The sequence below is a fragment of the Sarcophilus harrisii genome, chromosome 2 (genome assembly GCF_902635505.1).
Source record: "Sarcophilus harrisii chromosome 2, mSarHar1.11, whole genome shotgun sequence".
NCBI classification, from domain to species: domain Eukaryota; kingdom Metazoa; phylum Chordata; class Mammalia; order Dasyuromorphia; family Dasyuridae; genus Sarcophilus; species Sarcophilus harrisii.
This window is the reverse complement of record NC_045427.1, coordinates 237,237,981-237,256,520: the sequence shown is the minus strand read 5'-3', so window position 1 is coordinate 237,256,520 and position 18,540 is coordinate 237,237,981. Positions and strand designations below refer to the sequence as shown.

At 33.9% G+C, this 18,540-nt stretch overlaps 1 protein-coding gene across 2 annotated transcripts in view; it reads right to left on the bottom strand.

The window, feature by feature from the left end:
* Window positions 1-18,540, bottom strand: part of CDH26 (cadherin 26) — a 58,820-nt gene that overhangs the window by 19,010 nt on the left and 21,270 nt on the right. The window contains exons 5-13 of one of the 2 annotated variants that reach the window (XM_031951712.1): window positions 12,696-12,843; window positions 12,084-12,250; window positions 10,584-10,712; window positions 9,096-9,281; window positions 7,622-7,881; window positions 4,577-4,719; window positions 1,924-2,157; window positions 1,508-1,729; window positions 936-1,066 (exon numbers count right to left, since the gene is read on the bottom strand). In XM_031951712.1, coding sequence (XP_031807572.1) covers window positions 936-1,066; window positions 1,508-1,729; window positions 1,924-2,157; window positions 4,577-4,719; window positions 7,622-7,881; window positions 9,096-9,281; window positions 10,584-10,712; window positions 12,084-12,250; window positions 12,696-12,843 — 1,620 coding nt within the window. The remainder of the gene's footprint in view (window positions 1-935; window positions 1,067-1,507; window positions 1,730-1,923; window positions 2,158-4,576; window positions 4,720-7,621; window positions 7,882-9,095; window positions 9,282-10,583; window positions 10,713-12,083; window positions 12,251-12,695; window positions 12,844-18,540) is intronic. The other variant, XM_031951713.1, reaches the window with a different exon arrangement.

Below are 18,540 nucleotides of genomic sequence, written 5' to 3'. Positions count from 1 at the left end.
CAGGCCTTCCACTGTAAAAAGCCTCATCTCAGACCTATTTTCTTTAGTTTCCCAAAATACATAAAATAAAAATGATTGGGGCATAGAATAATGCAAGAAATTTAATCCAAAAAACATTTATTAGGTGATTGCTGTGTTTAATGTACAATAATAAATTCCAGGAATACAAAGACCAAAAAAAGTTTCTTCTCTTAAGAATCTCCCATGGAAAATGTTTTCTTGATTTTCTACTTAAAATGTGTTTTAGTCAACAAGCACATATTAACTACTTACTATATGTCAGGCACTGTACGAAGCCCTACAAATAAAAAGAAAAAAAAAACTTCTCTAAAGGGGCTCACAGTCTAATGGAAGGGACATCATGCAAACAATTATAGTCAGGATAAATTGAAGAAAACCAAACAGGAAGAATTAAAATTAAGAGGCACTGGGAAAGTCTTTTTTTAAGTCTTATAGAAAGTAGGGTTTTACTTGGGACTTGAAAGAAGTCATACAGACCTAAAGGTAGAAATGAAAAGAGAATTTTAGGCCTCAGGGATGCCCAGTAAAAATTCCTCAAGACAGCAAATGGAATATATTGTTCAAGAAAAAGCAAGGCAAGTAGTGTCACTGAATTACAGAGTGTGGGGAGAAGAATGATCTGTAAGAAGACTAGAAAGGTAGAAAGGGGCCAGATTGTAAGGAGCTTTGAATGCCAAATAAAAAATTTTAAATTTAATCCTTTAAGTAATAGGGAGCCAGTGGAATTTATTGAATAGGGAGGATGACATAGACTGCATGTAAAGAAGTGGAAAAAAGTGGAAGAGAAAAGATAAGGGGTAATAGATGATGGGAGTGAATCAAACGAGGGAGTGACTCAGCATGTGTATATGGTATAGCATAAACATCATCAAGGTGATGTCTGAAAAAAAACACATTAAAATACAATTTATTACCAGTGCTGAAGTATTTTCACTTTCATCATTATATCTGATCAAGGACTGACTGCCCCGTTCATAAGGAAAGGTTATTGGTTGCCTCTTGTTTGCAGATCCAAAAGAAAACTGCATCAAGAAAAGTAGGGCTACTGTGATGGAGAAAAAAAAATTCAAATTCATTTTGTCAGTTGAATAAATTTATATTAACTATTTAGCAGATTTTTATCACCTTAAAAAACAGGGCTTTATATGGGATAGCTCTCTGGGAAGAAGGAAGAGAATAAAGGGGGAAATTTAATAATGTAAAAACAAAAGAGATCGACAAAAATATATCTTTTCACCAAAGGGAACCATTGATCCATATTCTAAGAGAGAATTCCCTCTGCCATATTATCTAGCTCATACTTAAGCATATAAGCCATTATTCAAAAAAAAATCTCTGTAATAGTCCAGAGTCACTCTTCCCTTATCCCCAACTCTTTCCTTTCTATTCCTGGTCCATGACTTAACAGATTATTGAATAGAAATGCTGTTTTCTTAGCCAATAAAAATTGGGATATCACTGAGAATGTAGGAAGCTGACTACTGACCTGCCAATAACATGAAAGCTACACATATCAGGATAATGGCAGCTCCACCAAGTCCTACAAAGGCCATTGAAGATTCTATGCAGGTAATTCCATTGAGACAGGAACACAGCCTCACATATAGCATCTGTTTCTTGAAAAATCCTTGTTTATCTAAGATAATGAAGGGCACTGAATAATTACCATTTGGGAGACTTCTTACCATTAGAAGTTCCACAGAATAACCTACAGGAAAAAAAAAAACTCAGCTGTAGATCAGAAAATTATAAACTTTATTATATACAAACAGTAAGTACCACTTAAAACTAGATCAACTAAAAGCCACAAATACATTTTTTTTCAAATATTTATTAAATGGCTACTATATGCAGGGTACCACATAATATATAGTCAATTAAGCACAAAAGAGAAAAACTTACCAAAATTGTTCCCTAGCTTCCAAGTATCTTTTATATTTCCGGAAGAATCATCTAACTTAAATGTAAAAGGACCAGAGAATGGATCTAAATCTTTATCCTCAGCTTCCACAAGAAGAGATGCATTCTGCTCTATCTTACAAACTTCCATGAAAGGTTTAACAAGAATAGGTGTGTTGTCATTCTCGTCAGAAAGAAAAAGCATCATAGTTCCTGTACTTGTCTGAGGCGGGACACCTTAGAATAGAAAGAGAACAGATCAGTGGATTTACATTCACTCCTGCTCCCCAACTTAAGGTATATATTCCTTGATGACACCAAAAAAATATATAAATAAGAAAAAAATTAGTGACAATGAAAGTGTTTCAGGAAAATGATTTCAAATTAACCACTGGCCCATATTTCAGCATGAAAAACCACTAATCATTTTGAAAACAGCTTGAATCTATTTTCCTATGTAATGAAAAACTCAAAATGTCTATAAAAAGTATTTTAAAATAATGGTTTATTAAAATCCTAGCTCTAACCCTGACTATCTGTGACCCTGGGCAAACCTCAATTTCTCTGGGCTTAAAAATGGGCTTCTCCAATTCTGCAGAGAGCAAGGACTGAATGTGGATCATAACATAGTATGTTCACCTTTTTAGTTGTTGTTTGCTTGTTATTTTTTTTCTCATTTTTTCCTTTTTTGGTTTTATTTTTCTTGAGCAGCATGATAAATGCAGAAATATGTTTAGAAGAACAGCACATGTTTAACCTATATTAAATTACTTGTTGTCTAACAAGGGGTTAGGGGTAAGGGCAAGGAAGAGAGAAAAATATGAAACACAAGATTTTGCAAGGGTGAATATTGAAAACTATCTTTGCATGTATTTTAAAGATAAAAAGTTATTGTTAAAAATAATTAAAATGGGCTCCTCCACAAAATGGGGTGATGACATTTATTATCTACTTCACAGGACTATTAAGAGGAAAGCAAAATATAAATCTTACAAGTAGTATAGAAATGAAAATTGTTATTTTAAGAAATCAAATCAGTGGAAAATATGTAAAATATGTAAAAATATGTAAAATTCATGCAAAACATGAATCCAAATTTCTGGGCTTTAAATTTCTTTAGTTAATGCTTATTAAGAAAGTGGGTTTAATACCCAAGAAATTAAAGTGAAGTTTTAAGATATAATGTTACACACTCTACTGACAGCTCAGATTTCAGTTCATAAACTTTTAAAAACTTTAAATTATCCAAATAGTTTAAATATTAACTAACTTTCACCTACTAAACTTTATTCCCTTGTACTTTGACTTTTCAGACTTGAAGGATTGTAACATAGCCATAAACCATTCCACTTTAAAGATGTTTGACCTTCTTAGAGACAGCTAGTGGTGCAGTAGAAAAAGAGCTGGGTCAAGAGTGAGGAAAACCTAAGTTAAAATTCAGCTTTAACTTTTTGTTATCTATGTGATCCTGAGAAAGTAAAACAAACTCTGTTAGCCTCATTTTTCTAAAATGGTAAAATGAAAATAATAATAGCATCTACCCCATAAGTTATTATAAAATTAAATGAGAAAAAAATTATAAAAAGTACTTGGCATATATTAACATTGTTTTAGATGCATGTTTACATATGGGTAAATGGCTATGTGTATATATGTGTGTGTGTGTATACATACATTCAGGAAAATGATTTCAAATTAGCACAGCCTCACATATAGCATCTGTTTCTTGAAAAATCTTTGTTTATCTAAGATAATGAAGGGCACAGAATAATTACCATTTGGGAAACTTCTTACCCAAGTAAGAATTCAGATACACACTGAATATCTGTGGGTTTATATGCATCTATGTACATGTAGATATATTTATATGTATGGGTTCATAGATATATGTCCACACACACACATATATATATATGTATATATGCATATACATAAGTATATGCATATGCATACATAAGTAAAAAGTGCACAGCAAAGAACAAAAGAATAACCTACAAGGAAACAAAGGAAAGATGGACACTGATGAATATAATCTCTTCTATTATTATATAGGCTTTCTTGACATGAAAATTTATTGTTATATATTTTGAATTTTTCCTGATGTTCTGCTGGGCACATGACAATATTTTATTTTATTTTCCCTTTTTGTCTTTCTTTTTCTATTCTGTTTTTTTCTTATTTGTTTTGTTTTTTATTTTCCTTTTTTGTATTTCTTTTTCTGTTGTTTTTTCTTATTTTGTATTCAGTTCAATAAAAAAAAAGTGCTAGGCAAATGGGTCTGGCAAATACTAAGTGCTATATTAAGGCTTATTCTCTTCCCTTTCCTCCCTAGGATTCAAAAATAAAGAGAAATTATGCTAAATATTTACTAAAGATAGTTTTCTTGGAAAAAAAATTGAGAACACCCTTACAAAAATTGGTAAAGGATGTTAGTTTGGCTACAACTTCCATAACTTACATAACTTCCATAGCCTCCTATGGAACTATAATAGTTTTTCCTCCTGGAACACTGTTCTCCCAGGTTCCTCTGTGATTGTTGGAAGGAAAGCATAACTATATTAGTTTTATGGAGTTGTGCTGGTCCAAGATTCTCATAAGTATTCTCTTCTCCTCATGCAGGGATATTGGGTTGTTTATGGCTGAGTTATATTCTTACCATCATCGATGGCATAGACGATAATTGTGTAAAAGCTGTTATTCACATATGGGGATTCCCGATCCACATGTTTCACTGTGGTAACCACCCCAGAGAGTTCATCCACAGTGACCCAACTGGCAGGATCATGAACCAGTCTAAACCTTTAGAAGGAAGAAAAAACCAATTTTTAAGTAACAAGAGGGGAACCAGGAAAACAATATTTACAGTGACTACAACTGATGTAAATGAAAGGACAATAAGAACCATAAAATGAAATTGAATGCTGTGTAATTATAATGATAAAGTTTGGCCAACAGGAATACAGAAAAAAGTGTCTTCCCTCTTCTTTGCAATAGTGGGAGACTGGGTATGAAATAATGAATGTACTGTCAATCTTGGTTGGTAGATCATTTAGTTTTCAAGAATTACTTTTTACTCTTCCTCTCTCTATTTTTTTTTCTCCTTTGGTTCTCTGGGGAAGAGCCAACAAAAGGGAATACTACTAGGATATAAATATGACAATAACAAAAAGATATTAAAATTTTAAAAAATGTTTTAGGGAAATCACTATGCCCATGAAAAGAAAATTTTAAATTAGGCTACAATTCATGAATGGGATGAAAGACATAAGGGTTGGCAGCTCTGCAAAATGAGATGTACAATAATACATGATACAGAAGAATCAATGAAAATTCATATTACCTAATCCTAGTTTCCCCTTGGCTCTCCATTTTGTATTAATAGTAACTATATTGATTCAGGGAGAATATTACATTTTAATAAAGAATGAAACTTCATCTAACTACTTGCTTAATGATCAGATTCCACACTAACAAAATGATTCAAAGAAACATGAAATTTCAATTGTTGTCTGCTGTAAAATGGAGCGATGGGTCCCTTCCAGCCCTGTAATTTTGTATTTCTACTATCCTTACCATTCTATGGTTTTGTATACTATGGGTCTCTACCACAGAAAGTTCTGGACAGCTGGGTGGCACAGGGAATATTGTGGCAGGCTGTTTGGAGTTTAAATCTGGCCTCAGACACTATCTGTGTGACTCTGGGCAAATTACTTTCTGTTTACCTCAATTTCCTCATCTGTAAAATGAGCTAGAGAAGGAAGATAACAAATCACTCTATTATCTTTGCCAAGCCCCATTGGGTTTCAGACATGACCTAAATAACGCAATAACAGCAACCATAGAAGGTTTAGGTTCTAAGAGCTCTCCCAGTTCTAAAGTCTAAAGTCTCACGCAGGTCTAAGATTCAGAATCTCTTGTCTCTGGTCTCTGATTTTATTTTGCAGTCTATGAATTGAATAGTTCCATTATGTGAAGAGAGGGTTCTAGTCAGAGAAACTTCTAGACAAGTATATAAGGTGGTATAAATAGTCCTTTATTTTCCCTTATAGCATATTTAGAAAAACTGAGTTCTAATCCCAGTTTTGTTATGTATATTCTGTTATGTGTATAGTTTCTGGCAAGTAATTTCTTTATAAATCTCTATTTCTTTATTTTTTAAAATAATGGAGTTGAACTAGATATCATCCCTAAGATCCCTTCTCTAGTTCTTCCAGTATATAACATAATGTCAGGTATTCTTATTAAATAGTAGGATGTACAAATTCTCTCTAATCTTGTGGTTTAACAGATCTTGGTCAAATTATCAACAATAGATAATTCAGAGGCACAGATAGAGTTTCCTCCCACCTAATTAAACAACCAACCAAAACATTGCAAGCCCTTAGGAGGGCTTCTCTATTTCTTCTTTTTAAAATCCAGGGCTTTTTAATCATTCCATTTTAAAACTTGATGAGCTAAAATTTTCAAAGAAGCTGCTGCCTTCCATTTATAGTTTCACATCATCAAGCAACTAAAACTCTGCAAACATAAATGGCATCAGTGTTTACAAAACAGAGGCACTATAAGTGGCAAATCATTCATCCTTGTATTATCTGAAGCATTAAGAAAACAATTCTCTGGTAACCTTGGATCTGAGATCTCTTTCATATTAGATGCAAATGGACTGGAGAGGAAAGATAGTGTCACACTGTAATTCAATAGCCTACTGCAGCAGAAAAAGGACAGGAATTGGAATCAGAGGAACTAGATTCAAATCCTGAACCTTACACGTTGTGGTTGGATGAGCAAGTCTCTTAATCCTTCAGACCCCTGTTCTTTTAAATAAGGGGGTTGGGTTAGGAAACTTTTTAGATCCCCTCCAGCACTAACTGTATGATTTTAATTTATTTTACCTTTTTTTTTTCTCCCTGAGGCAATTGGGGTTAAGTGGCTTGTCCAGGGTCACACAGTTAGGAAGTTAAGTGTCTAAGGCCACATTTGAACTCAGGTCCTCCTGACTTCAGGGCTAGTGCTCTATCCACTGCACCTAGCTGTGCCCCCAATTGTATGATTTTAAGGTAACAAGAATGCTGAAAGAATCAAATGGGATAATATATGTAAAGTATTTTGTATCCCTTAAAAGTGCTATAAGAATGTTAGCTTTTACAGAGTTTTAAGGCTTAAGTTTAAAAGTCCTTGCCTTTTCTTTTTTGTAACTAAAATTATTTCACTATTGGGGGGAAATCTATTTTATCATGGAGTCAGAATTGAACCACAGGAGAAATCAGTTGACCATATAAAACCTCTACTAAAACATTATCTAGTGTGGTAGTAAGGCCGGATTCACAGATATTCAAATGGAGTATAGCCTCAGTCAGGTCTAGTCAAATTGGAAAAGGTTCTAGTATATGGTTCTGGCAACGGCCTGTGCATCTGTCATAAAGACCTGCTTAGTTAGCCTTGGAAAATCTCTTCACCAAAGCACAGATGTCACCAGGTGATTACATTTTTAACTCAGCAGATCATTAGGCCATTCCTTAAGGTGTGGAGAGATTGTAATTTACACATGTAACAGGAGCATCCTTGCCAATGAAACCATATCAATTCTGAAATACCAATATTGAAAAAGTGAAGATTTTAAGCAATAACAATAGCATCATGTGATAGTATATGATTCATTCCAAGTGGAAAATAACCCTCATTCCCTCTATTATATCTTCACCTTATGTTCTTGCTGTTCCCATCTGGGTCTGTAGCATTATATCTTCCCAACTGGATCCCAGGACCAGCTCCATCAACTTCTTGAACGATAAAATTAGGAGGATGGAACTGAGGAGGGTCATTAGTATCAATAACCTCCACATTCACAGTTGCAGTGCTGGTTCCATTGCCAAATTGGTCTTTTTCACATGAAGAGAATGGTTCTTCATTTTCAACTACAATAACAAGTTTTTTGTCTGGCAGGTTTTCATAATCCAAAGGCTGTCAATCCCAAATAGAAGACTTTATTAGCAAATATGTCTTGTAGCAAATATGAAACTTTGTTACCTCTACATTACAGAATCAAAGAATCTCAGGTATTAATCGGCCATCAGAGATCAATTTAGCCGACTCATATTTGAAAGACTTGTTTCCACAATATTCCCAACAAATAACTTTATAACCTTGGTTTGAAGGTCTCTTTCTAGTGATAAGAAATTCACTATTTTATGAGTGAAACTTTTATTTATGTATGTTATTCATTTAATTAATATTTGTTTACTTATTTATTCATTTATTTACTCATTCCTTCATCTATCTATTTATCTGTCTGTGTTATTTTAAATATGACAAACACCAACAAATGCAAATCTCTATTTCTATCTGAAAAGAACAGGAAAAAATTTGCATATGAAACCATGACTCCGATTATATACGGCTTTTTTCAAAATATTCCAAAGCTATCTTGTCTATTGACCTCTAGACTTTTTTCTGTACTCTTTTGAACATTTTCCTTCCATACCTGATGAACACATTGCTTTTCCTTTTTTCTTTTTTTGTCTTCAGTATCAATAGCCACCCTCTCCCCACCAATTCTCATACTGTCTTCTTCTTCCTCTTCTCTTAATTATGTCTAAGGTCCCTTTGAGCACACTCTATGATATGATGATCAGTCTTCAAGAATCATGGTTGATTCTTTCATTGATCAGAGTTCTAAAGGCAGCCCTAATCATTAGAAAATGCCACCAAAGTGAGCAGAAATATGCTTCTCTGTATTTCACTCCTTTGGTCTTAAATTCTTAAGACCACTCTCTTGGTCCAGACCAATTCTCATATGGAACACTCACATTATCTTTTACAAGAAAGTCTTCATCTCATTCTCAAATCATTTATGGATTTTTTTTTCTTTTCATGGCTAAATAAAATCGCCATCAATAAAAGTAGAAAAATACAACCAAAATCAAAACTAAATGAAAAAATAATGTAAAAAACCAGATTACAAAATCGGAGGAATGTTGAGAATATGTATATTTATAACACAGTTGCCCAATATACAAAGTGATTTAATGTGGTAGGGGAACAGAGATATATAGGAAACAAATATATTAATTTCTAAATTTATTTCATCATAAGAGAAGGAAATTATGAAGAATCCAGGGAAATCTGAGAAAATCAGAGAATCTATTAGAATCTGTCTGACTGGGCCAAGACTTTACCTTGATGATATTTAAAATTCCTTCATTGGTACCAGGATCTGTTACAATATTGAAGTGTTCTTCTTCATTACCATGTAATATTTTGTATTTTGCTTTCCAGGCAGGCGTGAATGGAGAATCATGATCTTGCACTAGGAGTCTTAGCACCTCCTGTTGTATTTGACCTTCAGAAACCTGTATTTTATACTGAAAGAAGCAATCATTAAGTCAGTGCTACTGAGACAAAGAAAACTTCCCTCATTTTCTTTCTCTATCCAGCTTACTAACTCAGAAGCCTGAACACAACTCTTTACTGAAATCGCTAAAAGAATTTGAAATTCTAATTATTTGATAGCAGTATAACCAATGATAATGAGGCATATTCTCTGCCTGCTACTTGGACTGTTAAAAATAAAAGGACTTTTTTTAAGTTCTGTTGAACATGCTATTTTCCCAATATTTCAAAATATTCTTTAAATTGTTTTTATGAATGTGCTGTAATATAAAACTGCTGGTAAAAGACAAAAGGAGAGGCACTCTAGATTAATGGAAAGTGTATTGGAGAGTCAGTAAATCTGAGTCCAAATTCTAGTTCTAATACTTCTATAACATGTGACTTTGGATATGTATCAGTTTCTTTATCTGTAAAATGGAAAAATTTTTCCTTGTGCTACTTACCTTATAGAGTTTTTGGCACCATAGAAATGTGAATTATAATAACTACAGAGATTCCGAAAATGCTTTTATATCATAAATAAGCCTTAAAATAATTGGTTATTCAATAACCTTAGTGACATTTTGGAGTCTTCAAACTAAAACAACAAAAACAAAAGAGCAGAATCCTATTTTCTGGAGTTATTTGTCAAGCAAAGATCTTTGATAAATCAGGGGAAAAAAAATAAAACAAGCTCAAAAATAATATCTTTCAATATCATAATCAAGTTTGTTATGAGTTTGGTTTTTATCTCACTTTGATTTAGAAAATAAAATATGATTGTTTTTTAAATAATTAACTATTTTGGGAAATATTTTCTTTTAATCCTACACAAAAAATTGGAAATAGACACTAAATACTTGCTAATTTCTTAATTCATCTAAAAGAAAATCATTCACATTCAAAATAATACTCTCTTGTTGGTCAAGAATAATGATTCTCAATCTTTTTTTCTCTTGAAAATGCTATCATTTTGGATATTATTTCCTGACACCCAAATCACACTTTGTCATTTAATCCCTTTCACATAATAATAAGATATTAAATTACAACCAACCTGATTCTTCACATTTCTCACCTTGTCAAAACAATCACAGACACTCTAGGATGATACTAGATGAAACTAGAGACCAGATCTCATTGGTGATTATGATGATTAAAAAACAAGTTAAAGGTCAGCTAGGTGATGCAGTGGATAGAGCACCTGAGGCTGTGTCAGCACCCTGGGCAAGTCACTTAACCCCAATTACCCCAGCAAAAAAACAAACAAAACGGAAGTTAGCTATTGAACTTACATCTTCCTTAGTAAATACAGGCATGTGGCTGTTTCCCTCTTCAACAACTATGTTAACAGTAGCAGTGGATGACAATGGTGGCTCTCCATGGTCATTTGCTCTAATCAGTAATTTGAACAATTGGACAGCCTGTGCATGGAAGAAAAAGTTAGCTTCTCAACATAAGGCAAGAAAACAAGTTAGCTGGCTTTGTTGCTTAACTTTCCATTCCAGTTGTTTTACAGTAGCCCCTCCAATGTTTCATAATGGCATGGATATAAGATCTTGTAGGCTATGCCAGCAGAAAGCAAGCCCTGGCAGGTCCTATAAAACTAGAAAAATTTCTGGGCTAAGTCCAGCAATAGAATCTGATTCTAATGCTCATAGATTAGCCCACTCAGATTCAGAGAGGTTCAACAACCTTTGGCTGGCAGATAATGTAATTTATTGGGAGCCACTGTAATTCGTAAATAATGTTTACTTAATTATATGGAAAGGTTGCGGATTTTCATGGGTTTCACAAGCATCTATTCCAATGAAACCCTAGATCTTTTAAAATATTTTTGTAGGACTGTAGGATTCAGCAGTGGAAAAGACCTTAGAGATCACCTTTCTAGTTCTCTCCTTTTAGAGACAAGGAAATTGAGACCCAGAGAAAAGTAAATTTCTTAGAGTCATAGCAGATATGTAAAGCTAACACTAACGCCCAGATTTAACAATAACTTTTACTTTTTTCCTATATTCAAATATATTTGTTTATTTGTATATGTATGTGTGTGTGTTTATTTTAAATTTTGCTTATCTACTATTTATATAAGCTACTATGTAGCACAGAGAATAGAGTGCCAGGCCTAGAGTCAAAAAGACTCATCTTCACAAGTTCAAATGTGGCCTCAGACACTTACTAGCTTGTGACCCTGGGTAAGTCATTTAACCCTGTTTGCCTCAGTTTCCTTATCTGTAAAATGAGCTGGAGAGGGAAATGGCAAACCCCCCTAGTATCCAATATCCAGCCAAGAAAATCCCAAACAGGATCATAAAGAGTTGAATGTGACTGAAACAACTGAACAACAACAACAAAGATCTTTTCTACCATTGAATCCTATGTCTACAAAAAATATTTCAAAAGAGCTACCATTTTACTGGGGTAGATCCTTGCTTCACTCATCTAGATTCTAGTCTTTCCACAGTCTGTGAATATATGTGTGGGGTTTTTTTTATGTTAGTGTGTGTGCACATAATCCTGTAGTGCATATGTCTTCACCAAATATACAGTGTAACTGTAACTAGCTTAAGAAAAACATCATTATAGTTATCTATGTCTCAAAGCAATTACCTACTAGATTGTCAGATCTTTCAGGATAAGTCTCCTGGCACAGTGCTCTAAACATAGCAGGCATTTGGTAAATACATGATGAATGAAAAAAAAAAAGATATATCTACACATTTAGAGCTCATGTACAATAAGCACATATAAGATACAGAATTCAAGATTTTAAGTAATAGTAAAAAATTTATGACCTCATAATCTAAGCATCCTGAGAGAAGAATTTCTCCACTACTTTGATCAATGTAAAACCCATTTCCTTTGTTCAATGGCACTTGTGAAACAAGGGAATAGGAGACTTCAGAATTGGGAGTTTGCTTTTCATCCAAATCGACTGCTTCTACCTGAAAAATAGGATTATCTGGAAGGAAAGAAAATGAAAATTAGTTGTTACAACAAACTAAAGTTCCAAGGTATAGTTTGAATTTGTTTTAATTAGGCTGTGAAGTGGTCCATCAGAAGATCTAAATACTAATGAACTATTTTCCTGGTTATTTTATTGTTTGTACAAAATTTAGCATAAGGATCAGCAAGAATCAGAATAGGAAGCTTCAGGCCTGCTATATTAAGAACTGAACAAGAAAATATATACCTGAAACCATTCAGTAGCACATCTATTCCCTATTTTTCATCTATCTTGTTCAGTATAAAAAGTGAAGAAGCTTCCATTAAGGAAATTAAGGAATATTAATCTCTGTTTTTACATGTAATTGGGGAGAAAATAAAATATTAAGAATATTTTAAAATGACATTTCCACTGACAAAAAATGGAATATAATTTTGCCCAATAAGTGAACAAGTCTCACCAAGATGGTGGCTCTCTTTGATAGTGATGTTAAATTCTTCCTCAGCAAACTGTGGTGCATTATCATTGATGTCACCAACTTTGACAATGAAAAATAAAGATGTATCCACAGCTTTCCGAGTTGAACTCTCAATAATATCAAAGCGTACCTGTAAAACAGTGGTCAACATTAATGCCAAAACCAATTATTTTTAGGGGAGAAAACATTACTATATTATTTTTATGGTTTGTTATTATTTTTTAAAATTTTATAACATTGTTATATCTCCTACAATAGTGTCTCAAATGAGTCATCTTCATAAATACCCCATAACTTCATGCACTAAGAACCTATCCTGATTGCAATTTAATTGATGCAGGGAAGATCTCACTAAAGTTCAATTTCAACAGGTTTTTTCATGTTAAGTAATTGATACAAGTCCACAAAGATTTAAATCACCAAAGTAGATTTTTTGGCAATGTTTAGTGAAAGACAAGAAAGATTTGGGGCACTTTTCCTCTAAGGTCAACAGTTAGCCCACAAATAGGGGCTTTAGTTCTTTGTCTCCATATTTGATTTTTTTTTTTAAATTTTAGGTGAGGGATGGTGGAGGCTCCAACTTTATGGGTGTCAAAAGGTCAGAAGAATAAGCCATCTGAGGTCTAGAAGGCAAATCCATAATGAGCTTTGAATGCACCTGAGCACCAATGTCTCAAGAAATAGAGAAAGCTATCGAAGCAGTACTCAACTGGCTGTAATGTCACATTTTAAAGTGAATTTGATGGGACCAGTACTTTGTAGAGAGTGCATTAAATCTGAGTCTTCTTTTCCCAGAGATTGAAGTGATATGGGAGAGTTTGGAGGTAAAATGCCCTCAAGTTGTATGTGTGGAAATAACATTGTATTTCTATTCTTATTTTATCTTCATATTTTTAATGTAATTATCCATTTTTAAAAGGTAACATTGATTTTATGAAATAATGGTGCTAATCACTGATTCCTAACAATAGAGATAAAAATACCCCCAATGGGGCATCAATATGATAGTATTAGAGAAGAGATACTCCAATTCCTATAATCCTGAAGGAGTGATGTAGCCAGCCTGACTCTGAGAACAGTGAGTCCAGAGAGTATTTACTATGTTGGAGTATATCGATTTATAAAATACGTTCTGTTTCATAATACCATTTCTCAGAAGGAAGCTTTGCTGAAAGAAGAACCTTACAACTGAGCAGCTCTTCATAAACATTCTTTAGGGGATTTGGGGGCGGGGTAAAGAGAAAGCAAGACATAATTGATGCAGAATTGGTAAGGTCTGTGGTAAAATGAGGGAACAAGGGGTTGAAAAAGAGAGACAGAGGAGGCATGTTAATAAATCTCAGAGCAGAAAGAAAAAGACACCTGAAGTCATAGATAGGGGTAGGAGCCACAAATAGGGGAAAAGGAACAGGAGAATCAGGATTTACAGCTGAAAGGGACTTTGGAGACCACTCATGCAGGGGTCCTCAAACTACGGCCTGCGGGCCAGATGCGGCAGCTGAGGACGATTATCCCCCTCACCCAGGGCTATTAAGTTTCTTTATTTAAAGGCCCACAAAACAAAGTTTTTGTTTTTACTATAGTCCAGCCCTCCAACAGTCTAAGGGACAGTGAACTGGCCCCCTATTTAAAAAGTTTGAGGACCCCTGATAACCCAACCTTTCCTTTTTACAGATGAAGAAACTAAAAACTAAATAGGTTATAGGATCATAAAATCATCTAATTTAATTGCCTCATTTTTCATGAAGAAACTGAAGTCTAAGAAATTTTAATAACTTGTCCAAAGTCACACAGGTAGAAACCAACTTTTTACTATATCCATTGACTTTCCCACAGATACAGAGTCAGTGGTGAAGCCTAGAGCCAAACCCAGATCCTCTGATTCCTAATCCAATATTCTTTCCACTACATTGCCTCTTTACAAATCAGGCCCCAATAGGTATTCTAAGGATAAAAGATATCAAAGCTGTGGTCCATGCTCTCAAACACAGAAATATTATAGAAGGTTAGAGTGTAGAGAGGATCGTAGAAATCATCTAATCAAAATCCTGTTGTTGGAAGTTAAGCATAGAAGCTATCTAGTCCAACCTGTATTTTGATCAAGAATCTCTTTTACAGTATTATCAACAAGTAGCCATGCAACTTTTGTTTAAACACTTGTGAAGGAGAACCAGTTACCTCCCATTTAACTTTTGGTTAGCTTTAAATGTAGAAAAATTTGTCTTCACTAAAGTTTAAATAGTCTCTCGTCAACTCCTACTCATTTATATCTAATTTTGCCCTCTAGAAATGAGCAGAAGTGTAATTCCTCTTCCACATGGCAGCTCTTCAAATAACTGAAAAAAGATACTATATCCCTTCTAAGTCTTCTCACCCACCAGGTAAACATTTTTGCATCTTTTTTTTTTTTCTGATCTTCCCAATATATATAATATGCTTTTCGGCCCTTCTCTGTATAATTTTCAGTTTTTCAGTAACCTCCATGGTATGGTATCCAGAACTGAAAATAATATACTTGATGGAGGTTGGTTAGATTAGCCTTTTATCCCAAAGGGACAAGGGGCAGGGAGGGAAATTCAGAATTAGCTAAAACAATTAATAAATCCATGGGTATGACACCTGATACAAAAGGAATTCAATCTCTTTACTCATTCTTCTCTGGTCTACTTGAAATTTGCATATTCTTAGACTCATGGAATATTGAAGGGGAAAGGCCTTCAGAGATTATTTAGTATACTCCATACTTGAATAAGAATCCTTGAATCACACTTAACCAATGGACCATCCTTTTTGCTTTTAGAACTCCAATCTGCTTGAAGGATTTTAGGCCCTATTCACCCTAGATTAGCACAAGTTTTTAGCTCCCTTTGTCCCACTCACTGAGTAAAGAGCAATTCTGGCCTTAATGACCTTAGGCTACTCAGAATCAGATTGTGATTTTAGGTAGAGGTTTTTCTCCTTAGTTGTCATTATATGTTGTATAGTAATTTCTTATGACTAGTACAAGTTTGAAAACTAAGGTGGCTGTGAAGCCAAAAAGCACATTTTCTTGTCTCTTTATGTCAGTACTCTGACAGTAGTTTGTAAGCTGTTAATCAGTGCCCTAATTTGATTGGCAGTGGCATAATGGTGGCTCTTTTCCCTGATATACTGAACAAGACTTAAAAAACAAAAACAAAAATGGTTTTTTTATATGGCCTTACAGAGGAACAGCATAGCAAGAAAATCACTTCAATTGTTCTATATACTGCATCACTTGGGATGGTCAAAGATCAGATCAGGTTTTTTTTTGATTGCCATGTTTCATTGTTGATTAGTGTTGAATTATCCATCTCCTTCCTTTTATGGAGAATAAAAGCAAGGTTCACAAAGCTAAATTATACCAAGGAATCAAGAGGATTTCTCTCTGAGAAGATAATGAAACATGGCTATTGGGCAGCAGAACCCAGACCAGAAACCTCTGTTCTTGACGCCATACCGACTATACAAAGAGATTCTATATTAAAACAGAAACTGAAGAATTAATCAATTTCTGACACTATATAAGAAGGCCCATTAACCAATGTGATTATTTGTTTACTATTGTTGTTGAGTCATTTTTCAGTTGTGTCTGATTCTTTATGATCCCATTTGGGGTTTTCTTTGCAAAGATACTAAGTGTTTTGCCACTTCCTTCTCCAACTCATTTTATAGATGAAAAATTGAGGGAAACAAGATTAAGTGACTTACCCAGAATCACAAACTAGTAAGTATCTGAGACCTGATTTTAACTCAAGTTGATGAATCTTCCTTATTTCAAGCCCAGTGCTCTATCCACAGTGCCACCTAACTGCCTTCACTGTGACTAACCATGAAATTTTGGAATTTACAAATAGTTTCAACACTTATTTATTGGACAAATTATTTAACCTCTCTGACTCTCATTTTTAACATCTGTAAAATGGGAATAATATTATTGTTATTGCCTGTCTCACGGGATTTTTGTGAAGAAAGTACTTTGTAAATATTGAAATGATACAGTGAGCTAAACTAGAGAAAAATATATATGGGAAACATTGATGAAAATAAATAGAAAGCCAATAAAACATAGATAATGTTAATTAGTTCTCTAAGTCAATGTATAGCAATCAAGGATCCATTTCTATTTGAGTCTGAGATCACTGATGTGAATTATTACTTTTATTGTATGCATCACATAAACCCAGGCATGAGTGGCAATTAACCTTGGAATCTTTAGAAGCAATAGGTTAAATATTAAGAGAGTTAAATATGTTGTGCCTTTCCATAGAATCCCTTATCTTTAATTAATTGATTTAAAAAAGATATTTTGTTTGTTGAAAGTCTAAAGGTCATAGTTGTGCTACTAACTTCTCCTTATAAAGAACAGAAATATTCCCTATAATTTTTTTAAACTCTTATTGTAATCAAATTTCTTTTAAAATATAACCATATGTTTATTCCCTTTTATAATTCATAAACAATCTCCTAATAGCATTGGATTTCTATGCCTAAAACTAAAACAAAAGTGTCCTTACACTCAAAAATAAGCATTTTAACATGTAATCTTTCACAATTATTTTACCAGGACAGAAAAACCAAACCAAGATATGGCATATGCCTAGAAACAGAGGTAATAGTATTATCTGGACAGAGTTTCAAGAACAGGGGAAACAAAGGGAAAAGAGAAGACCAGAAGGAAAGAAGCCTAAAGATGCCTAGAAAGACAAAATTTGGATCAGACTGATAGAGAAAGAGGGTTGGAAGGAGAATGAGTGGATTTCTCCTTCCAACCCCCTTTCTCTATCAGTCTGATCCAAATTTTGTTCTTTACCCATTATGCTATGCTGTCTCACTTTATGATTTCACATTTTATTATTTTCCTTTAAAAGGTAAAATAGCTGCATTTTAAACCAGTAATTTTCCTCAAGATCTGTTCTGGGAAAAAATTGTAGAATTTTCACCAAGGCCCTAAATTTAAGTCAGAGTAGATATAAAACAATCATGTATACATTCTATACTTGGAAAAATTTGCTGTGGTTGAAATTTTTATTTCCTAAAAGATGAGTTTTGTCCCTAACAGAAACAAACATTATATATCTCTGTCTGCCCTTACCTGTTAAATCTTTCAAGAGTTTTCAGGTTTGGCTGGCTCCTTCTTAGGTACTGAAGGAGCAGGATCCTAAACCCAAAAGATCTCACACTCTCAGTCCATTACCCTCTCAAAAGTCATCAAGGGTAGAATGTTTTCTGTCCTCTTGTGTCTCACCCATATCTTACCACTGGTGATGGAGTAGCTTGTTTAAAACCTATCTTGACTGTAGAAGAGTCTAAACTGAAATGTTCAACTTTCTTCTGAGCTTCTCCCCAGTGAGCTAATATTTTTTAATGTAGTACTTACTGTTGACATTACTTCTCCAACTCTAATCTTCTGAAAACAAAGGATCTTAGGTTACAAAGCAGAAAGGGGCCCAAGAGAAAACTTTGTATTAAGTAGAAGCAGTGTAGAACAGAGAAAAGAGGGCTGACTTTGAACACTTGGGTTTGTACTTTTGACCCTTTTTACTTGTGTGACTTTGAGCGACTCACAAACTCCCTGGGATTCAGTTTCCTCCTCTGTAAAATGAGGAATTTGAATTAGAAGGCCTTCTGAGATCACTTCTAGCTCTAGGTCCATGATCCTAGAATTATAAAATATGATTTAAGATAGAACTTAGTGGTTTGCAAGGCATTTTACATATATTCATTTTAGCCTAAAACAACCTTGAGAAGTAAGACGCTAAAGACTAAATATATTAAAGATAAGATACAAAATACTAAGTCAGTAAGT